Source organism: Orcinus orca, chromosome 6 (genome assembly GCF_937001465.1).
Source record: "Orcinus orca chromosome 6, mOrcOrc1.1, whole genome shotgun sequence".
Lineage (NCBI taxonomy): Eukaryota > Metazoa > Chordata > Mammalia > Artiodactyla > Delphinidae > Orcinus > Orcinus orca.
In genome coordinates this window covers 120,430,103-120,454,672 of record NC_064564.1, presented here as the reverse complement: position 1 = coordinate 120,454,672, position 24,570 = coordinate 120,430,103, and the positions used below count along the sequence as shown (strand labels likewise).

Below are 24,570 nucleotides of genomic sequence, written 5' to 3'. Positions count from 1 at the left end.
CAGCCTTGGCCCTGCGGGGGGGCGGGACCTGTGGGGGCATGGCCAATGCTCGGGGAGATCCCGCGTCCGGGCGGGCCGTCAGGAGCGCGGCCGTGGGGGGCGGAGCTTCGAGGCGCAGGGCCGGACGCCGTGAGTGCGGACGTTAGGGGCGGGGCTTCGGGAGGAGCGACGGGAGTGCCGGGTGTCGGGGGCGGGGCGTCAGGATGGAGTGACGGGAGCGCGGGCGTCGGGAGCGCGCGATCCTGGTGAGTCGCCGCCGAGCGCCCCGAAGTGGCAGACCTGGGGGTCCGGTTCTGTGAGCAGAGGTAGCCATCCCCTCCCCCATGCATCGTCGGGACGTACACTGCCCCACAGGGCTGTCGCCGGCGACGCACCTCAACCCAACTGCCCCCAACCGGACGCCTCCCAACCTTACTGCCTCCAGCCCCGACTGACCTCAACCCAACGCCCCTCAGCTCGACGCCCCCCAACCCGACTGCCCTCAACCCCGACTGCCCCCAACCCCGATGCCCCTGCAGCTGAACGCCCCCCAACCTGACTGCCCTCAACCCGACGGCCCCATAATCACTGCTCTCCAGCCCTGCGCCCTAACTTCCACGCCCCCCTAACCACCATCTTCCTAACCTCGATGACCCCAACCGCGCCGCCCCCGGCCCCCCAGTTCTCCTGCGCTCTGTCTCCTTCCCTCCCGTCCCCTGCGCTGTGGAGCACGTGCAGCAGCTGAAGGCGGTTTGGTTGTGTGGCAGGTGCTGGGGCCTTGAGCTCTGTCGCCTGTAAGCCTGGGAGGCGTGGGGAGACCGCCCTGGTCAGGGCTGGGCCGCAGAGCTGGGGTCAAGGCGTTGCTGGTCCTTGAGGAGACATCTGAGAAGAAAGGGTTTCCCACGGGGCCGGCAGGGACCTTTGACCAGTGAGCAGATGCAGGTGACCCTGCACCTACCTTCTGCTCCCTGACTTCTCCCGGTGGGATTTCGGAAGAGACAACCCTCTCTTACTGTTGCCCTTCCAAGGGACCTGGGAGCCACAGGGTGAAGGCCCTAGACGGGGCTCCTCCCTGCGGCACAGAGGCCATGTGAGCAGAGCTGGTCCTCAAGTTCACCACACCCCAGACCAACACACCCACCTCCAGGGCTCAGCCGCACTGCGGGGGAAATCCTGTGCACAGGCCACTAGGGAGGGTCTGGCTCACAGCCTGTAGTGGCCACGCACCCCTCCCCAGGTGCTGGAAATCCCTGCTGCACTAGGCCTTTGCCCGGCTGCCCACACTGGCCCTTGACTGGCTGGGAGAGGAGCCCGGGACTTGGCTGCAGTTCTAGGTTCCTGGGCAGCCACGCGAGGGCTATTTTCAGAGAGGGAAGGGGCTCCGATTGCTTGTGAAAAGAGCTTCTCTCCATGGAGAACACAGTTTTTCATCAGGGTTTTCCTGTCAATAGAAACATAATTTAACGTGGACAGGAACCTGGGGAAGGGCTGGGAGACACTGCTTTGCACGTGAGCGTGAGGTGGTGGAACGTGTGCCCTCCTTGGAACCAGTCTCTCTTCTTTTGTTTCACTTTTAGCCATGGAGCAAGAGGGGGACGCCGGCCCAGAGGTGCAGAACCTGAGGATTCCAGTGAGGAATCAGCCTTAAAATTCCCAGTTATGGCCACTTCAGGACAAGGAGAAAGGGTCCTTTTAACATCTGCCCCGCAGCAACTCCTTGAAGCCTGCTGCATGTGGGGGTGGTGTGTGGGGCCTGTTTTCCCCTTGTCAGGGCTGAGGCCCTCCCTCCTCTTCCCCAAGGTCACTCTTGTGAGTTCCTGCTTCCCCTTAGGAAGTCTGCTTGCTTTGTCTTAGGGCCTTTTACCCGTGGAACATATATAGCCACATTACAAGGGCCTTTATCTCTAAACCAGAAATGTAGATGCATTAAAACAACCGTGAAAAGCTGGAAAGTCTGAGATGCCTAACCACAAGAGACTGTATAAATAGGCCTGGGGCGACCCTGTGACCCTTCCTGTGGACAGCCCTGGCTGCCCCCCAGGGGGTGGCTGAGCTCGGAGAGACACACTTAGGAGGAGGGTGCTCATCTGCTGCCTGGTGGATGTCGTCTTTAGCCAAGCACGCAGTCTGGGCCGGGGGGCCTGGACGCCTCACTGTGAAGCAGAAGCTCCCACTGCTTCCATCTGCCTCCTGAGCTGAGTTCAAAGGGTTGAGCTTTCTGAATCACTTCCTTATTCTGTCTCGATGTGACATTCTGCTTTTGAAATGCTTTTCTGAGCGCATTGATTTCCTTGGGTTTTCTGGCATCGATGCTGTGTGTGATCCTGGCTCTGAAGGATCAGGCAAGCTGCTTTAGTCCTTGGCACTTGTGTAGAAACTTGAAAGGATTAACAAGTCCCCCCACCACTCCCCCAAAGCCATCCTGTTCCTGGCTGCTTGGAAGGAGGTATGTGGGTACCGGGAGGAATGGAGCGTAGCTACTTGTTTGGCTGGTTTCTTCAGCTTTGGGGGGAATCTGCCAGCATCCTGTGTATGGGCGGCCCCAGCCGTCTGCCCACTCACCATTCCACACTCACTGTTCTCTCTTTTTTAAAATTAATTAATTTATTTTTGGCTGCGTTGGGTCTTCATTGCTGTGCCCGGGCTTTCTCTAGTTGCAGCGAGCAGGGGCTACTCTTCGTTGCGGTGCACGGGATTCTCATTGTGGTGGTTTCTCTTGTTGCGGAGCACAGGCTCTAGGCGTGCGGGCTTCAGTAGTTGTGGCATGTGGGCTAAGTAGTTGTGACTCACAGGCTTCAGTAGTTGTGGCACACGGGCTTAGTAGTTGTGGCTCACGGGCTCTAGAGCGCAGGCTCAGTAGCTGTGGTGCACGGGCTTAGTCGCTCTGCAGCATGTAGGATCTTCCCGGACCAGGGCTCAAACCCGTGTCCCCTGCACTGGCAGGCAGGTTCTTAACCACTGCACCACCAGGGAAGTCCCTCACTGTTCTCTCTTACCTTCCTTTCTCTCTCCCTGGGGTCTGGGCTTCTGAAGCCCCTTGTTAACTCCCTCCCTGGGAGCCCTTCTCTGCTGTGAGCTGGTATTTAATGCTCTCAAAATCCAGTTGGCTCCTTAGGGTTTCCCAGCACTGCTGCTGTGTGGGCTTCTGTCTGCCCCGAGGCCAGCAGCACGTGGTTCTATTGGTGACGAGAGGGCACTGAGAGGTGGCCTTTGTACCCACTGTGGCCAGCCGGGCTTGCTCCTCTGGATTTGCATCCTGAGGAGCAGGAAAGCTGAGGATTTCAGATTCAGATGCGTTAATGATGCCTGGAGCATTTGTTGTCAACACAGCACAGCTGCTGGCCCTGCCCAGCCATGCTGTGGGTGGCGCTGCACCAGAGCAAGTGGGCTCAGGGGACCTCAGCGTCCTGGAAGGTCGCTTCTTTCTGGAGGTCTCCAGGGCTGCTGACTTGTCCCTGACCCACAGCTCTGTTGTTACTCCCTGGGGAGCCAGGGCCGTGCCCATCCTGGCCCTTCCCGACTGCAGACTTCCCCCCTAGGCGTGCTTCTACCTGGCCACCCTTCGGTCCTGGGGTCTGCAGCTGACGGAGCAGCGTTCCCAGTCCACCAGGTGACCACCTCACTGCCCCCGGCTAATGGGCGGGCCCCAGAATCAGTGGCCTATTGCACCCTTGGCTGCCCTGGGTCCTTTGTGTCCAGCCTGTGTCTGGGCTTGGGAGGGGCCTCATGGCACCTTGCTGACGGGTGCTCTATCTGTGACCTCACCCAGCTGGTGGTTGTTGCAACTGAAATCCTCCTGGCCCTGGCCCTGGACCTTATCGGCATGACCATCTTTTTTTTTTTTTTTTTTTTTTTTTTTTGCTGTACGCGGGCCTCTCACTGTTGTGGCCTCTCCCGTTGCGGAGCACAGGCTCCCGACGCGCAGGCTCAGCGGCCATGGCTCACAGGCCTAGCTGCTCCGCGGCATGTGGGATCTTCCCGGACCAGGGCACGAACCCGTGTCCCCTGCACCGGCAGGCGGACTCTCAACCACTGTGCCACCAGGGAAGCCCGATGACCATTTTTTGTGTATAGAAGTGTTAACTGATTCCGTGAGTATCTTGCTTCAGACTTTAGCCCTAGGGGGACCGGGAGGAGGGCTTGAAAGGGTGGGGGAGGCCCGGGTGGTGGCTTTTGTTGGAAACTGCTGGCCTGTCCACGAGGCTGAGCTCGTCGGATCCATGCAATTCGAGTCTGTTCTGAACTTCCTTGGCTCATGTTTCCAAGAAGAGTGAAGTCCCGCTTCCTCTGCAAGGGTCTGTCGCAGCCCTGGGACGAGGTGCTGTGTGACTGGGGGCGGGGCGGGGGGCGGGGCCAGGCAGGGGCAGGACAGCTTAGTGTGTACACGTGGCCGCCTCGCGGGTCCCAGCCGTGCTCAGGCAGCCCCTTGGCTCCCCTTGCAGGACAAGGGCAGCCCACTCCTCAGTACAGGTTCCGGAAGAGAGACAAAGCGATGCTATACGGCAGGAATATCATGAGGAAGGTAGCTCGCGCTGCAGGCCCAGGCCTCCTCCCCCTCAGAGGTGTCGGCACTGCAGGCCTATGCCTGGGGGCTGTGCAGCGGCTCTGGGGCTCGGGGAGGGTCTGGGGAGGGCATGGCTGGGCGGAAGCATTTGGGGAGGAGGCCCCGTCACCCCGTGAGGTGGACGTGAACTGGAAGGGAGGACAGAAGCCCCCCGCCCGGAGCATCCCTGACGTGTGGCGGGTGGAGGGTCCTGGCTCTGGTGCTGAGATTGCTGGTCCAACCAGGATTTGGGGCCAGGCTCCGAGAGGGGGAAACTGCAAGGCCTCGCTTGTCAGTGTCAAGACCCACCTTGGGAGGAGCAGCCGCGTCCAGCCCGTCCAGCAGCCGGGCCCCCTGCGCCCTTCTCCGCCTGAGGGCAGGAGGTCTCAGCAGACTGCCTGAGGCTGCCTGTGCTTCAAATGCACGCTTGAAGCATTTGCTGGTATTTAAAAATATCTTCTCTTTGTTACTTTCCTCGAGTTACACAATCGATTCGTGTTCTTCGTGGGTAAGCTTGAGCTGTCGATGGGGAGTCACGTGGGTGTCCTCACGTGGCTCTTCCTCCTCAGTGTCAGGCGCTGTGGGAGGCCGGTCGGTTGGGGCTGCTCTGTCTGGCGGGCGGGCGCGCAGGGACAGTGGGGGGGCCCCCCGCAGGCTCGTGCAGGGCCACATGGAGTGACTCCCTGCAGGTCTCAAAGGCACTCAGGCGTGTGTGGTTGGGTGGGGGGCTGTCCCCTGGTGACCCTGCCGAGGACTGGGCAGCGGCAAGCTGGACCTGGGCTAAGGACAGGAACGTGGTCCAATGAGGCCAGGACGCCTGGGAGGGAAGGAGGGGTTGTGGTGACCGCCCACCGACAACCACAGCTGGCACCGTGGGGCAGATGCAGCTCGGGAGCTAGGGGACAGCAGGGGGCAGTGGCTGCCCGAAGAGGCTGGCTGGTGCCTGGCTAGGAGCCAGGCCCTCCGCGCTCCCCGGTGCTGCTGTTTGGGGCAGTCCGGTGGGCCTCGACTGTGGGGGAGGGTGAAGAGCCTTCCAGACTGGGAGGACTGTGCAGGCACTCGGGTTGTCGTGTGTGCCAGCGTGACAGGTGTGGGGTGGAGAGCGTCAACCTTCTAGGCAGAGAGGACGCAGGGCTGAGGACTCAGAGCTCTCAGAGCATGGGCTGTCTGGGCACATGGCCACGCGGTATCGCTATCATCAGCGCCAAGGATGGTTCCCTGTGTCCTAGGCAGGTGAGCAGGGTGGGGCCGGGCCGGGATGCTGGTGTCGGGCTGCGGGCAGGCCAGGTCCTGAGGGCTGGGACCGACCCTGAGGCTGAGAGCTGGATCCACCGGCTGCAGGGTCCAGACGCGGCCTCCCCCTTTCTCTCTGCAGGTGACCACACTCCCCCACGCGCTTGTGGGGAACACAGCTGCCCCCCGGCAGCAGGCGAGGAAGAGGACCAAGGTGCTGTCTTTGGCCAAGAGGTACTGGGGGTGCCCTTCAGACTAGGCACGTCTCAGCTGCCTTCCCCAGTGGGCGCTGGGGAGGCCGCGGACGTTGCGCCGCCTGTGGCTTCCCTGCCATGGAGTTCACAGCGCAAACACCATCTGCGTTTGAACCCCTTTGGGCTTCTGCTCCAGGTGCACGTCTCTCTGCTTTGTAGCATCCTGCGTTTCAAGCAGGAATACCCCACCCTGCAGCCAAAGGAGCCCCCGCCCTCCCTGCTGGAGGCCGACCTCACGGAGTTCGATGTGAAGAATTCTCACCTGCCGTCAGAAGTCTTGTACATGCTGAAAAATGTTCGGTAAGAGAGAAGTGGACACGGGAGGCCCGCCATGTGCCTGCGGCTGTGCTCCGGGGACTGGCTGTCACCTGGCCTCCGAGGTGTCCTTTCTCTGTGGCCACCGTTGGTTGTGTCGACAAAAATAATGAATAAACAACCTATAATAGGAATAAGAAGAGTTTTATTTGAGCCAAACTGAGGACTATATCCTGGAAGACAACCTCTCAGATAACTCTGAGGAACTTCCCCAGAGAAGCATAGTTTTTGGCAGTTTTATGTCTTGTCAGAACAAAGAACATTAAGCTAGTCAGGGATACATTCCTTCAAGGTTTCAAAAAAAACAGATAGCAGGTACATGGTGAGTCAGTATGGCCTCGGCACCTGGGAAGGGAGTCTTAGCATTGAAGGAGAACGAGCATTGGCACCCTAGAAAGGGAGGCATTTAATCTTTATTTTTTACGTGGACGTTTTGTTGTTCTTGTTGTTTAATATTTATCTATTTAATTTATTTGTTTCTGGCTGCGTTGGGTCTTTGTTGCTGCGCGCGGGCTTTCTCTAGTTGTGGTGAGCGGGGGCTGCTCTTCACTGCAGTGCGCGGGCTTCTCATTGCAGTGGCTTCTCTTGTTGCAGAACACAGGCTCTAGGCACACGGGCTTCAGTAGTTGTGGCACACAGGCTCAGTAGTTGTGGCACACAGGCTCAGTAGTTGTGGCTCGCTGGCTCTAGAGCGCAGGCTCAGTAGTTGTGGCGCACGGGCTTAGTTGCTCCGAGGCATGTGGGATCTTCCCGGACCAGGGCTTGAACCCGAGTCCGTGTCGCCTGCATCGGCAGGCGGACTCTCAACCACTGTGCCACCAGGGAAGCCCCGGACGTTCTTTACTTCTGGCCGATGTGCCCTTTAATAATTAAGCAGACGTACAATATGTGTTTGATCAGCCACAACAGGCTATTCTATCTAGTGAGCGTGAAGTGGGAGTTAACTCACGTGTAAGCCAGAATGCCCGCCCCCGACCCCAACATGTGAACACTGCTTTCATCAGTTGGGAAGTCTTCTTGCCATCGCTGCCCTCCCAGTGGTGAGTGGAGCCTCCTCGCCGGTTCTTTCGTGTGTCTGTCTGCTTATCAGAGTGTTCACCTTCAGGGCGACATGGAGCGAGTATGGGAAGCGTGTGGCTGGATGGAAAATTGCAAGTCTGGTTCCCCATTTCTCCCTGGAAGCCCCGACTCCTCTTTCCAGCGCTTCACTACCTGCCCTCGTTTATGCATCTGGTTCAAATTCATGCTCACGGCCTGAGAGTTCTCTGAGCTCATGGAACAGTAGCTGATGGAAATGCCTGCAGCTTAAGCTTCTGTCCTGCTGGTGCCTGTGCTATGGGCTCTGCAGCTCTTGAAAGCTCGCTCTGTGGTCTGGCCGGCAGGGACTGTGGCCTGTGTCCCTTCTCCCCTCCTTCCTGTAGGTGTCCCATGTGCACTGTTTCTTATAGGGTCCTGGGTCACTTTGAGAAGCCACTTTTCCTGGAACTTTGCAAACACATGGTGTTTGTGTAGCTTCTGGAAGGGGAGTACGTCTTCCGGCCAGGGGAGCCAGATACCAGCATCTATGTGGTGCAGGACGGGCGGCTGGAGGTCTGCATCCAGGATTCGGTGAGAGCCCTTGGGTGGGGCAGGGCTGGGGTCTGTTGTGTTTTCACTTAGAGGTCTGCCCTCTTTAACGTTTGTTAAGTGTTCCATTGAAAAGTTAGTACCAATTTTTATTTTATTATATTTTATTTTATGTAGATAGGAGATTCATATTTTATTTCTCCAGTGGCATTTTTACAGTTGAATATAAATTAAAGGCCTGCTTGCCCACCAAAGCCAGGTTCTTTAGGTGGTTCAGTCAAAGAGGTAAGACCTCTGGCTGTGGCTCCCATGAGAAGCGTCCACTCCTTAGCCCAGGTTTTGGGATTTTGCCAGCCTTGAGTTCATCAATAATTTCTTCAGTATCCTTAGGTGTCAGATCCTCATAGTAGTTGTCATTTCTTTGAACCATTGGTGCATTTACACAGGCCCCTAAATATTCCATTTCTATAAGAGTGAAAAGTTTGTCAAGTGTAGTCTCCCTGACCTTTATTCCAAGCTTTTTCTGAGTGGCCTCCAGTATGCTGTCAGAGTTTCAAAGCATGCAAGGATAGTAGTGCAAACTTGAATATGATTCTTTCCAACCGCTTTTTGATTATACATTGTATAAAAAGCTGCTTCTTCATATATTCTCATTGGAGGTACTTGTAACTTTCTGCAGCCTTGTTCATAGCAGAGATGGGCAGCCATCCATTCTGCCTTTGGGCTAAATCCAGGACTGGAAGTACAGCTGCTGCTTTGTGCCCTTATGGGGAGTTTTTTTACAGCTGCCTCTATCCTCTTGTACTCTTCCAGTGTGAAATCAAGTGGAGTATCTGGGTTATTCTCAGGAGTGTCTCTGTGCACAGATAAGCCTCCTCCAGCTCCATTTTGCACCACCGTCTTATGCAAATTTCCTTGTATGTCTTCCCCCCTGAGCAGCGAGGCCACCTGTGTAGGCCAGCACGCCGCGGAGAGAAACATGGTGAGCCAAACTATGGGCCTTCGGAGTGCAAAATTTAAATTTTTTGTTCTTTGGAGGAAAAGGCACATTGGACCACAGCTGCCCTTGACGCAGGTGTGTCAGCTTCTGCTGTACAGGGGCTGTGCATGGTGGCTCACCTCTGCATTTCCCCAGACACATTGCAAGCACTTTTTAAAAATTAATTAATTATTTATTTATTTTTGGCTGTGTTGGATCTTCGTTGCTGTGCATGGGCTTTCTCTAGTTGCAGCGAGCAGGGGCTACTCTTTGTTGCGGTGTGCGGGCTTCTCATTGCTGTGGCTTCTCTTGTTGCAGAGCACAGGCTCTAGGTGCGCAGGGTTCAGTAGTTGTGGCTCGCGGACTCTAGAGCGGAGGCTCAGTAGTTGTGGCGCACGGGCTTCGTTGCTCCGTGGCATGTGGGATCTTCCCGGACCAGGGCTCAAACCCGTGTCCCCTGCGTTGGCAGGCGGACTCTCAACCACTGCGCCACCAGGGAAGCCCACATCACAAGCATCTTGCCGTGTCTCTCCCACTGCCTTGGAACCCCTCAGTGGTTGGGTATTGATCTATGATGATCATTAGCACCCTTGCCTTATTTTTGGGTTTCAGGCTGTGAATAGTTTTAACTCTAAGAAAATAATTCAGCTGGAAGCTACCTCTTTTGTTTCCTGCCACTGTTGACTTATATGCTTGAGTCACAGTTGCCAGGGGCACCTATAGACCCGGACTCCTGAGGGCTTGTGGGTTTATTTGCCTGCTGGTGGGTGACGCAGCCTCCCGCCGCAGACACAGTGAACCCTGGACTGCACGAGGTCGCCCCCACCCCGGCCACGTGAAGTTCCCGCCTGCCGGGCCCTGGGTGGGCCCTGACCTCGCACAGCTCCTGCATGGTCTTTGGGCTGCTAGACCACAGTGTCGTCAGGGTACAGGTCTCACGTGTGTTGCTTTGTCTGCGGGTGACCTGGTGGGACAATTAGAAAAGGCGTGGCTTTCGTCCAGTCTCCTCGGGGCGGGGCCTCCATGTCATCCACCTGGCAGGCCTTCACCAAGAGGGCCGGAGCCTTTGGGCCAGATGGAAGGGCTCCTGGACAGTGAGACCAGTGCCAGGTTTGAAGAAGTTCACAGCGGTTCCCTGGGTCACACTGAGGTGAAGTTCCTATACTAAATCACCAGCATCACATGGTTTTCTTTTTCTTTTAATCCAGTGGAAAAATATGTCAAAATGCTATTATTTATACTGGTGGCTAGGGTTTGCATTTCCCTAATGACTAAAGATGTTGAGCACCTTTTCATGTTTTCATTGGCCTGTTGTGAACCTTTTTCATTTGATGTAGAAATGATCACTTTCAAAAGCTTTGATTTAGAGCTATTGTTAATTTGTAATTGTGATAATTGTATCATTGTGATATTTTAGAGATACGAGTTCAACTATTAATGGATAAAATGCTATGTTTGGGATTGTCTTCAAAATTTTGGGGGTATGTATGTGAAATAAGATGGGTGGAGCTGGGTGATGGGAAGGGGGGTCCACTGTACTCTTCTCTCTACTTTCGTGTATCTTTGAAATTTTCCATAATAAAATGTGGTTTGTAAAATTAGCTCCAGTTGGGCTTCCCTGGTGGCGCAGTGGTTGAGAGTCCGCCTGCCGATACAGGGGACACGGGTTTGTGCCCCAGTCCGGGAAGATCCCACATGCCGTGGAACGGCTGGGCCCGTGAGCCATGGCCGCTGGGCCTGCGCGTCCGGAGCCTGTTGCTCCGCAACGGGAGAGGCCACAACAGTGAGAGGCCTGCGTACTGCAAAAAACAAACAAACAAAATTAGCTCCAGTTAATAGTTTGATGCTAGATTAGTTGTATATAAACCAGACTTCTTTTCAGCTTCTGTTTTGGACCACTCTGCTCAAACTACGTCTTGTCTCACGTCCTAAAATTTGGACAGTTTCACTTGCATCTTCCATGGGTCTTTGACACCAGAGTCCTGGGGGTAAGAGAGGGTCTCCAAGTTAGCTTGCAGGTGGAGGGCTGGCTGGCAGGGGCTGGGGACACCGGTTGCTGTAGCACGAGGTCTCAGGGGCTGCTCTTTGCGTAGTCAGCCCAGAGCTGTCGGCTGTAGATGGCCAGGAAGTAGCCGGCGGCTGAGGCTTGCAGAGGCGGCACCTGGTGTCGGAATCACCTCATCACTGCTTTCACCTTGCTCTCCGAGATACTTAGGGTTACTGAAGCTGACAGCGGCTTCTCTTTTCGAAAGTGATGCGTACTGCATGCAAGAGCCACAGAAGCAGGCTTCCTGTACAGTACATCCTCTCCCATCTTGCGAACTTTAGCAAGTTAAAAAACTTTTAACTCACTTTACTCATGCAAAAGCCCTTAAAAGTAAGTTACAGGTATTTTGACATTCCAACCTTAGATACTAGAGTCTGCAACTCTAAAAATTTAGAATATAACCAAAATAGCATTGTTATATTTAAAAGGTAATTCTTCCTGGATATCATGTAAAGCAGCCCATGTCCAGCGGGCCAGGCACTCAGCATCACGTGATGACCCTCGGCTCTGGGGAAGGCCCTCGTGGCCTGCCTGCGGGCAGTCGTGGCTTCCCGGTGCTGCCCCGTGTTTTCCGCCTGGGGATGAGAGGAGATGCCGTCCCGGGCAAGGTCCCAGGCCACATGCCCCGCACCTGCCTGCGACCAGACAGCAGCCACATCACCTTCCACTGCTTAGAGTGGTTTACAGCCGCGGCAGTCTTGACACCGTGGGTCTGAGGCAGCGGCCCCCAACCTTTCTGGTACCAGGGACTGGTTTCGTGGAAGGCAATTTTTGCATGGGCTGGGGAGTTTTGGGGGGATGGTTCAGGCGGTAATGCGAGCATGGGGAGCGGCAGATGAAGCTTCACTTGCGCTAGCCCGCCGCTCATCTGCTGCTGTGTGGCCTGGCTCCTAACAGGCTGCGGACCGCTACTGGTCCGGGGGCTGGGGACCCCTGGTCTAAGGTGCTTGCTTGGCGTCATGGTTTAAAGTGTGTGGTTGAGGTCTCTGTTCTTCCTCTGCCCCCAGGTTGTGACTCGCTGATTCACCTCTTGGGCGAGAAGATCCTGGTCAGCCTCCAGCAGGGAACTGCGACGGCTGGGTGCCTGGGCCTGCAACCTGGGAGCCCCGCCCACCCCACTCAGAGCCCCGCCCAGAGCCTCTACTTAGGTTGAAACCCCCCTCACAGTGTTAGAACTTTTGCTTTCAGCCGTCAAACACGTTTAAAACTATTCCCTCATCCCGGTGTTCCAAGCTTCCTCCTGGTATCATTTTCCTTCTGTCTGAAGACGTTCCTTTAATAATAGTCCTTTTAGCGCAGGTCTGCTGGCTACAGATTCTCTTAATTTTCCTTCATCTAAGACTGTCTTTACTTCACCTTCGTCCTGAAGGATACTTTTTGCTGGATGTGCAATTCTGGCTTGACAGTCCTTTTATTTCAGCACTTTAAACATTTTGTACCACTTCCTTCTGGTCTTCGTTGCTTCTAATGAGAAATCCAGACATTCAAATTGTTCCCAAGTAGGTAGTGCATCATTTCTGTCTGGCTGTATTCGGGATTTTCCTTTGCCTTTACTGTTTGGAAATTTGATTTTGGAGTGCTTGGCGTGAATTTCTTTGGGTTTATCTTGTTTGGGGTTCGCTCATCTTGAATCTGTAGGTATATATATATATTTTAACTAAATTTGGAAAGGTTTCATCCTTTATTTCTTCAGATAGTCTCTCAGCCCTGTATTCTTTCTCCTCTTCTGGAAATTCACAGAAGCAAATGTTAGACCTTTTGTTATTGTCCCAGTGTCTCTGGGACACTGTTTGTTTTTTAATCTTTTTTCTCTATCTGATGTTCAGATTGAGTACTTTCTTTTTTTTTTTTGCGGTACGCGGGCCTCTCAGTGTCGTGGCCTCTCCCATTGCGGAGCAACAGGCTCCGGACGCGCAGGCTCAGCGGCCACGGCTCACGGGCCCAGCCGCTCCGCGGCATGTGGGATCTTCCCGGACCGGGGCAGGAACCCGCGTCCCCTGCATCGGCAGGCGGACTCCCAGCCGCTGCGCCCCAGGGCAGCCCGAGTGCTCTCTTTTGATGTGCCTTCAAGCTCACTGGCTCTTTCCTCTGTCTTCTTGATTCTGCTCCTAAGGCCACCCAGAGAATTTTTGATTTCAGTTATTATATTTCTGCATTTGCTTCAAGACAGTCCATGACAGCGGTCTCTGTCTGGTTATGATCACTGCTTTATTGCCTCGTCAAGGACTTCCAAATTCTGTGACATGTTGTCTTTTTTTTAAATTTATTTTTGGCTGCGTTGGGTCTTCGTTGCTGTGCGCGGGCTTTCTCTAGTTGAGGCAAGCGGGGGCTACTCTTCGTAGTGGTGTGCGGGCTTCTCATTGCGGTGGCTTCTCTTGTTGAGGAGCACGGGCTCTAAGTGCGCAGCTTCAGTAGTTGTGGCTCACGGGCTCAGTAGTTGTGGCACACAGGCTCTAGAGCACAGGGTCAGTAGTTGTGGTGCACAGGCTTAGTTGCTCCGCAGCACGTGGGATCTTCCTGGACCAGGGCTCGAACCCATGTCCCCTGAATTGGCACACGGATTCTTAACCACTGCGCCACCAGGGAAGCCCACATGTTGTCGTTTTTGTCTGTTAATTGTCTTCTCCTGTTCAAGTTGAGATTTTCCTGGCTCTTGGTATGCCTGGTAATTTTGGATTGCATCCTGTATTTCGAGTATTATGTTATGAGAGCCTGGTTCCCATTTAAATCTTCTATTTCTGCAGACTGTCAACGTGCTTATATCCACAGAGCATGTCCTGGCCCTCTTCCTTGGGCTGTGTTTGAATGTTAATTCAATTCTCAAGGCCGTTGCAGTACTGCTCTGGCCTGCTGTGCTTGTGTGCTGCCCAGAGCCAGTGTGGAGCCTGGCTGGCATGCCACACTGGATTCTGTTCTCAGAGCCTCTGCTGTGCGATCCTGGCCAGTTTCATGTATGGGCTGCTTGGGGGTGAAGCCAGGACTTCATACTAGATCTAGAGGACTCCCTTCTCCATCTCCCCTCTCTAGTGCAGGGAATGGAGAGCTGGGGGCTCCACCCCACTGTGTCTATCGCCATGCAGGAACTTGGGGCCCTGGAAAGCCTCCCTGGAGGCAGCACCCAGTGCGGAGGGGGAGGCATGGACCCCACTTGGCTGTAGCTGGGACGGGGCAGTGGCACTGCTACCCTTGTGGCATTAGTAGCGTGGTCTTCCCACGAGTCCTGGCTCGTCTGCACTCCTCTTCACGCCCCTCTGGGTCTCCTGAGAACTGTGTCCAGAGCCTCCGTGTAACTGGTGGCAGCGGTTAGGTGCGATATGCCGGCTCCATCTCCTTCTTGGTCAGAACCAGAACCTCCCACATGCCTTTCTTAAAGGCTAAAAGAAAACTGTCAGAAGCTGGCAATAGAATCCCCCTCTGGTTCTACGTCAGACGGAGGGTTCTAACGTCAGAGGTCACTGGGAAAGAGCGAGAGGAAGGGGATTCCCCACAGAGAAGCTGCCAGAAAACCGGTGAAAAGGGGCCCCCTGCTGCCTCGCATGCAGCTGCCAACTGGCTCACAGCCCTCACTTTCTTGCCCTGCCCCCAGGTTAGCTCTTAGGGGCCCCTCTCTCTGCCTTCTGCAGCCCCCGCTCTGGCTTCTGGGTCAGGCCTTGCAGGAACCCACGCTCTATGCCTCAGGACCCACCGCTCCTCCCCAGGGACGAGACCAGCAGAGTCAGAAATGGATGCCCTTTTGGTGGAGCTGGACCCTCCTGCAAGGCCGGCGCCTGCACCTGGCACCTGGCCGTGCCCTTCCTGGTCGGGAGGGTCTGTGCAGGAGCTGGGCTGGCACAGCGGCCAGCCAGGGGGGCCAGGAAGAGAGCCCTCAATGCGTTGGGGCCCCAGAAGACTGGGGTCTGGCTGGGACGTGGGCGGCAGGAGGGGTGAGGCTGCCCGTTCAGCCACGTCCATGAAAACAGGAGGTGCTACTTGCCAAGCAGTAACTTTGTGTTGGGAATGAACTTCAGCCGGGGACGCTCAGACCGAGGCTGATGCGCTCGTGGGTCCACGTGCCCGCTGCCTCCATCCCTGCTGCTGTGGGGCTTCCTGGCCTCACGTCTAGAGAAGGGGAAGCCTGTGGCCTCCGGGACAGGCACCCCAGGACCCAGCCCTGACCAACCCTGGGTTGTTTTGTGCCTCACCCCGGGGTCTGGAAACCCCATGCAGACGAGGTGGTAGAAGGATGTCGATCTCCTAAACCTCAGACTGTTTGCTGTCTCTGGAGCAGTCAGTGCAAGAACTCCAGGAAGGGGGCAGGTCAGAGGATGGGCCCTCCCCTGGCCGATCCTTTCGACTCTGCGTTTTCTCTGGGCCTCACGGCCTTCTCTGCATCCGTGCATCCGTCTCCCCTTCAGCGGGCCCGGTCCTGGTGTGTATGAAACGCAAGGGCGCCACAGTGTGGTTGGTAATTTCAGCGGGAAAGGCGGGGCTCTGGCTGTGGGGACTCGGGGCCGACCCCGGTGCCTGTTCCATCTGCCGAGGCCTCTCGTGCCATGGTGTCACCTAGAAACATCCAGGGACACCGAGACTGTGCGAGTGGCAGCCCGATCCCTCAGGCCAACGCACGCCCCTGTGCTCTGCAGGTCACCAGTTTGGGCTACATGCTGTAGGGAGCAAGTGGGACTCGGGGAACCCTGCCAGCAACCTCTCCACGGTGGCCGTCATGCCCGTGTAAGAGGATGTGCCCCTCACCGCCTTCACCCTGGAGCTCAAGCACGCCCTTAGCGCCATCGGTAAGCCCTGCCCAAAGGCACCTGAGGTCCGGTTGGACCCCCTCCTCCTGCCTCTCATCCTTCCAGGTTCTCCTGAAAGAGCACTTAGTGTTGCTCGCAAGGCTAAACCCTGGGCAGGGGGTGGAGAGGGGTGCAGCGCTGGGGAGAGGACCGTCACAGTGAGATGGGTGCCTCTGGACAGTCTTGATGGGCAAACCCTATCTCACAGGGGCTGGTGTGAGTCACACCGCCCTGCTCCTCCCAGCTGAACTCTGGGGCCTCCAGGGGCACAGAGACCCCTGAACTGCCCCCCGCCAGCGGGAGCCCATCTTGGGGTGTGAGCCTGGGGTGGGTGCGTGCAGCTGCTCCACTAGTCGGAGGGGACACCGCAATGGCTGGGGCAGCTGACTGACCACGTGGAGAACACCCGCAGCTGGGGTCAGGCAGCTTAGGTCATGTTCCCAAGTTCCACGGCTGTTAAGTTTGGGGGCTCAAGAACAAGAAACTGAAATTCCTGAGAACCCTTAGAAATTCCCCAAATCATAAAGTATTCCATATTCTTAACACTTTATGTATATGTTTTTATAACTGTGAGCGACCATAGTAAGAGACAATAAGTCAATTTTCTGAGATAGGGCTATCCTAAAGGTTTCAGGGGTGTCTTCAAAAATGATATAACAATAGGTGCAATGAATGTTACATTACTATTATGGAACAATACGTTATGACAAGAGTATGTATCTTAATATGGCGAAAACGTCCGCTATCTGAAACAGACACTTGATAGTAGAAGGCATTAAATAAATGCCAAATGAAAATGATTTATGAAATTGAAGATACTACTATAAATATTTAATATGTAAAAGTTACTCTCCAAGGGAAAATTTAAATCACAGAAAGCGTTAATTTGGATTCGTCTTGGTCTTTGTTTTATAACAAATATTCTGGAGGTAGAAAACATCATACATTTTTCAGTGACGTTGGTCAGACTGTCCAGGGCACACCCAAAAGATCTGCAGTTGCACAGTGGAGATGTGTTGATTCATAAAAGCTTATTCCCTTTTTTTGAAAAACAAACCAACCTTTTATTTTGAAATAATTACAGATTCACAGGAAGTTGTAAAAATAGTAAAGCGAGAGCCACACACCACCCCCTGCCCCAGGTTGCAGCACAGCATCCAGACCAGGAGGTTAGCGTCCGTGTGGTGCACTGATGTGACATTCATGTGTGTCCACGCAAATTTCTATTTCTTCGAGGAACTGGGGATCTTGACAGGGATTGCACTGAACTGTTGGTGGCTTTGGGTGGCACTGACATCCTAGCAGTGTTAAGTGAAAGCAGGCATCCTGCCTCGTTCCTGATCTTAGGGGGAAGCGTTCAGTCCTTCGCCTTCAAGTAGGATGTTAGTGGTCGGTTCTTCATGTATGGCCTTTAATATGTTGAGGAGGTTTCTTTCTATTCATAATTTGTTGAGTGTTTATATCATAAAAAGATGTTGAATTTTGTCAGTGCTTTTTCTGCGTCAGTTGAGATGATCATACTTCCCCCCCTTTGTTCTGTTAATGTGATTTATTACGCTGATTGATATTCATATGCTGAGTCATTCTTGCATTCCAGGAATAAATCCCACTTGGTGTGGTATGTAATCCTCTTAATACCCTGCTGAGTTTGGTCAGCTCCTGTTTCCTGAGGATTTTGCATTGTCAAAGGTGCTCGTCTGTAGTTTCTCCTGGCGTCTTGGTCCCACGCAGACTTTGGTACTGGTGGGGCGGGGCGGTGCTGGCCCCATGGAATGAGTTAGGAAGTGTTCCCTCTGAGTCAATATTTTTGGAAGAGTTTGAGGAGGATTGGTGTTAATTTTTCTTTAAATATTTGGTAAAATTCCCTAGTGAAGCCACCTCATGCAGGGCTTTTTTTTTTTTTTTTTTTAACTGGTTCAGTTTTCTTACTGGTTATAGGTCTATTCAGATTTCCTGTTTCTTCATGGTTCAGTCGTGGTAGGTTGTGCGTTTCTAGGAATTTGTCCATTTCATCCAGATGATCCAGTTCCTTAGTTTGCAATTGCTCACTGTACTCTCTTGTATTACTTTTTATTTCTGTAAAATAGCTAATGTCCTGTTATTTCTGCATTTAGTAATTTGAGTCTTTTCTCTTTATTCCTCTAGCTAAAGGTTTGCCAATTTTATTGATTCTTTCAAAGAACCAACTATTGGTTTCATTGATTTTCTGTTTTCCTATTCTCTATTTTATTTATCTCTGTTCTGATCTTTATTATTTCCTTATTTCTGCTAGCTCTGGGTTTAGTTTGAGATTCTTTTTCCGGTTACTTAAGGTACAAAGCCAGTTGTTGATCAGAGATCTTTCTTCTTCCTCAAAGGAGGCATGTGTAGCTGTAAACTTCCCTCCTAGCTATGCTTTCGCTGTGTCCAGTACATCCGGGAATGTTGTTATTTTTGTTTTTATTTCTCTCAAGATATTTTCTCATTTCTCTTGTGATTTCTTTGACCCATTGGTTGTTTATGCATGTGTTGTTTAATTTCCATATATTTTTGAATTTTCCAGTTTCATACCATTGTGATCAGAAAAGATACTTTGTGTAAATCCAATTTTTAAAAAATTTTTTATCGGAGCATAGTGCTTTACAATGTTGTGTTAGTTTCCACTGTACAGCAAAGTGAATCAGCTTTACAGATACATATATCCGCTCTTTTTTGGATTTCCTTCCCATTTAGGTCACCACAGAGCATTGAATGGAGTTCCCTTGCTATACAGTAGGTTCTCATTAGTTATCTATTTTATTTTATTTTTTCAAAGAAAGATTCCATTTTCTCTCATTTCTTTTTTTTTTTTAATTAATTATATTTTAATTTGGTTGCGCCAGATCTTAGTTGTGGCAGGCGGGCTCCTTAGTTGTGGCCCGAGGGCTCCTTAGTTGTGGCGTGCATGTGGGATCTAGTTTCCTGACCAGGGATTGAACCCAGGCCCCCTGCATTGGGAGCATGGAGTCTTACCCACGGAGTCTAACCACTGCGCCATCAAGGAAGTCCCAGTTATCTATTTTATACACAGTATCAATAGTGTATATATATCAGTCCCAATTTCCCAGTTCATCCCACCCCCCCACCCCCGCCTTGGTATCCATATGTTGGTTCTCTACATCTGTAAATCCAATCTTTTTGTTTTTTTTTAAGTCTTTATTGAATTTATTACAATATTGCTTCTGTTTTATGGTTTTGGCTTTTTGGCCCCAAGACATGTGGGATCTCATCTCCCTGACCAGGGATCGAACCCGCATCCCCTGCATTGCAAGGAGAAGTCTTAACCACTGGATCACCAGGGAAGTCCCTGTAAATCCAGTCTTTAAAGTTCTTTAGGACTTACCTCGTGGCCTAACATATAGTCTGTCCTGGAGAAAGGGAAGAGTGTGTGTTCTGCAGCTGGGTGGGTGGCCTTTCCTCTTTGTGCATTTTGATGAGTGTGCAGTGGTATCTTGTTTGGGCCTGAATTTGCATTTCCCAACAACTAAGAAGTTTGTTTGTTTACTGGCCATTGAGATACCTTCTTTCGCAAGTGCCTGTCAAGTTGCCCACCCTTTTTATTGGTTTGTTATCTTTTCCTTGTTGACAGGCAATCTGGATACAGTCGCTTTATTGGATGAAAGTGTTGCAGATATCTTTCCCTCTGTGGCTTGTTTTTTTTATTCTTTTAATAATATCTTTTGACAAACATAAGTTGTTAATTCTAATATAGACCAATTTATTTATCAATTTTTTCCTATATTGTTACTGCTTTTTGTGTTTTATTGAAGAAATTTCATGCTGCCCCCAAATCATGAAGAGGTTCTTCTAAAAACCTTAGGGTTTTACCTTGCAAGTTTACAGTTCATTGGAGATTGCTTTTGGTGGTGATGCGAGGTAGAGTCAGGATTCCTTTTTCTATAGGATCTTCAGCTGCCCCAGAGCCCTCGCTTAGAAGGACTGGACTCTGCCCTGCAGTGATCTTTTGCTGACAGTCAGGTGACCACATTTGTGAAGCGTGTTTTTAGAGTGAGGATCTAGGCCAGTGATCCTTTTCTTCCACCTGTGAAGGTGTCAGTCCACTTCCTCTGGCTTCCAGAGCTTGGGAGAGAGGCTGTGTGACAGCCAGGCTGGCAGTGACTATCCAGGCCAGATCCGTCCTGGAGCAGCAGCCGTGCCCCACGGAGCCGACACATAAGTGCCTAGGCGTCAGCCTGTGTCCACGCACTGCCCTGGACCTGCCCATGGCCTGGGCCCTAAGCAGACCCTCCCCCGGACGGAATGGTCACCACATTCCTGACTGCCTGGGGCTGCAGCCCGCACCTCGAGAGCCCAGAGCGCCACCTCCGGGGGGCTCCACACTTTCCCAAGGGCCTCCTCCGAGCCTTCCGAGTCCAGGCAGGCGGGCCCAGAGCAGGAGACGTGCCCTGAGGGCAGATAGAGCCCAGCCTGCGGTCCGCTGAGGCCCTCAGGGCTGCGCTCCGCTGTGTTCCTGCAGCCAGACACGGCCTGCCTGTCCCGCCTCGTCCTAGACGCCCAAGAGGCGGACGGGGTGAGCCACTGCAGTGCCCAGGAGTGCCGGCCCTCACAGGCACGTGAGGCATCAGCCCCGAGAGGACGCCCTCTCTCTGTCAGACCCACGGAGGGTGACCAACTCGAGCTTGAAGCTCTTCCCGACCTGGCCCGACCTGGCCTGTCCCCCAGAGCAGGACTGCAGCCCCCAGGGGGACCAGCGCCCTTTGTCCCGAGCCCCCAGAGGAGTTGCTTCCCCGCATCAACGGGCTTCTGCCATTTGAGTCAGAGCTGCACAGACGCACAGGTCAGTCCAGCAGCCACATCACAGGGCACCACCCTGTGAAATGCACCCTTATGCTTGTGCCGCCAAGAAAGCACATGCTGCCAGTTAAACACAAGGCGGTGATTTCTTGTCTCTCACCTTCTGATTACAAGCTCTCAGAGAAGCTCAGGTGTAAGCGAGGGTGTAAGAAGGAAGCCATGGGGAAGAGCCCGGCCTCTCCTGCAGCAGCGGGACTTCTGCATCCTCAGGGCAGTCCAGCAGCCTTCCTGACACTGAGGGCCGCTGGCCTCTCAGCTTTTGTCCCTGCCCCTGGCGGCCCTCTCACATATTCTGACGCTGGCCCTCCTGGCTGAGAGCAACTGTGTCTGTGTGGACAGCAACTCTAAGACCCTGTAGATGCAGGAAGCACGCTGATCCCTGGTGATAGACACTGGTGAACCGCACCTGACTGGAGCCCAGCCAGCCGGGCTGCCTTGGATTTGGGAGACTGTCTAATCTTGCACTTTACAAGCTTGTGCTTCCCTGCCCCCACGCATACACAGTCTCAGTGCCGCAGAGATTCAACCCCTTCGTGTGTAGAGGAGGAGACTGAGGTTCAGAGAGGCCGCCCCTCCCTGTACTTGCTGCAGCCCTTCCACCGCCACACCTGCAGCCTCACCTGCCCAGAGGGTCTGCTTCAGGGCCACAGGCACTTCCTCATGAGTGGTGAAAGGCTTATTGCTTTCCAGAAGAGCAAACTTCCAGGAGAAGGAAGGGCCTCGCTTGTCCTCCAGTGTGAGCTGCCGGCACAGTTTTCTGTATTTGGTGGTTGTGTTTTCAGGCCCTGCCCTGCTGCTGACCAGCGGCAACGGAAAACAGCGCCTTGTCTCTGCTGCTCTGGACAGGTACGCCGGCCTCCGTGTCGGAACAGCCTAGCCGAGCTTGGCTTGCTGCTCTCAGTGGGTCCCAGCCCGGCCTTGAAATGTGCCCTGGCGTCTGCGCCTCTCTGTCTGTGCCTTCCAGTATCCACGAGCACCAGCTGTCCAGCTGGCTGGGGCAGCAGGAGGACATCCACCGGATCGTGCTCTACCAGGTGCACAGCACGCTCACACCCTGGACCCAGCGCTGTATCCGGCAGCCCGACTTCATCCTTATCGTGGGCCTGGGCGAGGTGAGCCGGCCTCCGTGAGTGGGGCAGTGGGCGGGGCCTCAGCAGGTGGGGTCCGTGGCCAGGGCTTGAGGGGAGGGGCCGGCCGGCTGCTGGGTTGGGCCAGGCAGTGGGCGTGGTCAAAGGGCTGCAGGCTGGGCAGGTCTTGGCGGGAGGGGGGCCCCACTCTCTCCTCCAACCCCTTGTTTCTCTCTTGTCCTCTGAATGAAGTATTTCAACAACTCAGAAAGGGATGGATAATAAGAGCAGACACCCAGGTATTTGCTCTTGTAAAGTCAGAGCCTCTGTCCGTGTTTCACGTTTTTACTATGTGTGTATATGGCACTGGTTTTTTTATATAAATAGTGCTCGAGTTTATACCATCTTGAAATTTCCTTTTTACTCAACACTTACACTTTTGAATTGTATCCATATTGTTTCACTCGTCTCATGGCTGTTTAGTTTCTATTTGTGAATGCCCCACCATCTGTCTCTTCTCAGCCAACGGACTGTGAAGTTACTTCACTACACGCGTGTGCAGGGGTGTCTTCAGGGCACCACCTGGAATTGCTGCTGAGCGGCAGAGGCTGTGTGTCTTCAGGTTCAGAGAGCTGCCAGACTGCACTCCTGTTGTGCACGTGATGTGGGCGAGGTCTGGGGCTCCATGCTCCCTGCTCTGCACTGTCAGTCCCCTGTGTTCCCAACTTCCTGGGTGTGAAGTGGAGTCTCGTTGTCCCTTCGCTTTGTGTTCCCCACCTCCTTCCTCTGCCCCGTCGTCTGTTCTCATTTCACGCTTCCACCCCGGTCCTGGGACAGCTACAAACTCGTCATCTCCGATGTGGGTTCCTGTTCTTACCAGGAGTGATGCTCCCTTGTGGGGGAGTGTTTGCAAAAGAAGGTTGCAGTGTGTGCGCCGCCTCCCTTCCCGCAGGCCCCCGGAGCTCCCTCATGCCCCCGCACCCAGCCCCGCACCCCCTGGGTCACAGCTTCACAGAGGAAGGGCCAAGCACGCCACAGCCGGGTCGGTCTTCAGAACCAGGGTGCCACCCGCCAAGGCCAAGACCTGTGTTGGGCTAGGGCGTGAGGCGTGGTCCCGTCCAGCCTGGGACGTCTGTGGACAGCCCCGCGCTGGCCTTTGGCTCTGTCCTGCTCGAGCCTGCGGCCTCTGCTGGGCTGCCTGACGCGGGGCTCCGCTCTCCCTTAGCTGGAGCGGGTGCTGGAGAGCGCGGCTGTGCGTGCCCAGAAGCGCCGGGAGGACGGGCCTGCGCCGGCCCGCACTGTGCAGCGGCTCAACCTGGGAGCTGCTGCTCCGGCCACCTGCACCCCTGCTGCCCTCGCCGCGTCTAACCAGGAGGAGCCTGCCCGAGCTGGTGAGGCCCGGGGCGGCTGAGGGCCCCGCCGACCTGCTTCGGGCCCTTTGCCTCTGACTCTGCTCTGAGCCCGCTGGCTCTGATGAGGGCGCTGGCTCTCCACGAGCTCTCCCGCTCCTGTGCACTCACATCTGCTTGAGCTTGGTCTTCGGATTCCCGGGGCCACAGGGTGACATGCCCCCCGGATGGGGGAGCCCCTACAGGGGCCAGAACCCCAGAGCGATGGGCCTGAGGTTCCCACGTCCAGCTGAGGCCTCAGAGAGCCCGGTGGCCTCAGGTTGGCACTGCTTCCTCCTTTGGACAGCAAAGCACACAAATCCTGAGGCGCCTCCTCCTCAGGGGTCCCCAGCCCTGGCGGCTGCGCGCGGGCCGTGGTGGGAGCGCAGGGGCCGCCGGCTGGCCACAGCCCACCCAGCCCCACAGCTTGGTGGAGCCGCCCCGCCAGCGGCGTCTGCGCCCAGGTGGCCAAGCCCCGAGCGCCCTCCACCTCGGGGCTGTGGGCTTCGGCTGGGCCCGTCGGTATGTGGCCCAGCTGCCCGCACTGCCCGCCCCACCCCAAGAGCCCTCCCAGGTGAGCCCGGGCGCCGAGGTGACAACTGGGTCGGGATCAGACCCACCGGCCGTGTCCAGGAGGAGCTTTGGGTCAGGAGTGGGGTAGAACAGCCAGGCCACGTCGGGTGTGCGAACTCGGCCCGGCCCCCCGCGTCTGCCGGCCTCTCTCGCAGGTGGGGCCGTCGGAGCGGGTCTGCCAGAGGCCCCCGGACCGGCGCTCGGACTTCTCCGGCCTGGTGCGGGTGCTGACCAGCAACGCTGTCGCCTTGGTACCCGCGGGAGGGGAGCCAGGTGAGTCCCGCCCCTTCCCGCGGGCCACGAGTCGGTACGTGTGCGCCTGTGCTGATCCTCCCCGGGCTGGGCTGGCGCACGTGCCCGGCAGTGTTTCCCACGGGCAGGTGTCCCCTCCCTCCACAAAGACAGTGGAAGAGAATGTATTTCTCGTTCCGATTGTCTCCTCTTCTGAAAACTCCATTCTGACCCTTTGCCAGTCTTTCCGCTGGGCTGCGGGAGAGTTTCTTTCCATTTTCATGCACACTTTATGGAACAGTGATCTGCTCTGCTCACGACCGTCGTGAAGCAGCCTTTAGTTTCTTGGGCTGGTGGGTTCCTTTAAGGGCTTTTAACCCAAAGCACTTGTACCCCAAGTTGCTGCCGTTCTCCTGACCTTGGTTAAAGAGAAAAATACACGTGGGGGCAGAAACGGAGGGGCAGGTGTGTGGTGAGGGTGTGACAGGCCAAGGGCCCCGGGTGAACCGGTCGGCGCGAGGAGGGGCAAGGCAGCACCTCCTGCAGCATCTGTGCTGGACCCCCACCCCTCTGAGGGCCAGGTCCCAGGGCCAGGGGTGCCCTGTGGGGTGGATACCCTCACACCCCTGGCCTCGGAGGACGTCAGGCCAGTCGCTGGGCTGGCGGGCTTGTGCCGCTTCCCCGGCACTGCAGCGAGGCTCCCTGAGTGCCAGGCCTGGGTGCCAGCCCTGCTTACCGTGCTGGCCACCTGTCCCCAGGGCCTGACGGAGGAGCCTGGCTCGCCACCTGC

General features: G+C 54.9%; 1 protein-coding gene and 1 pseudogene across 1 annotated transcript; one reads left to right on the top strand and one right to left on the bottom strand.

Annotated features, from left to right (window-relative positions):
- Positions 1-23: 23 nt before the first annotated feature.
- On the top strand, positions 24-24,570 carry PNPLA7 (patatin like phospholipase domain containing 7). The gene is made up of 8 exons (XM_049711228.1): positions 24-305; positions 1,557-3,589; positions 3,890-4,070; positions 5,898-5,989; positions 6,169-6,309; positions 21,304-21,633; positions 22,814-23,822; positions 24,539-24,570. Exons 3-7 carry the CDS (start codon positions 3,945-3,947, stop codon positions 23,034-23,036), a joined length of 912 nt encoding a protein of 303 aa, XP_049567185.1. The 5' UTR covers positions 24-305; positions 1,557-3,589; positions 3,890-3,944; the 3' UTR covers positions 23,037-23,822; positions 24,539-24,570.
- Positions 8,119-9,321, bottom strand: LOC125964746 (NADH dehydrogenase [ubiquinone] flavoprotein 2, mitochondrial-like; annotated as a pseudogene).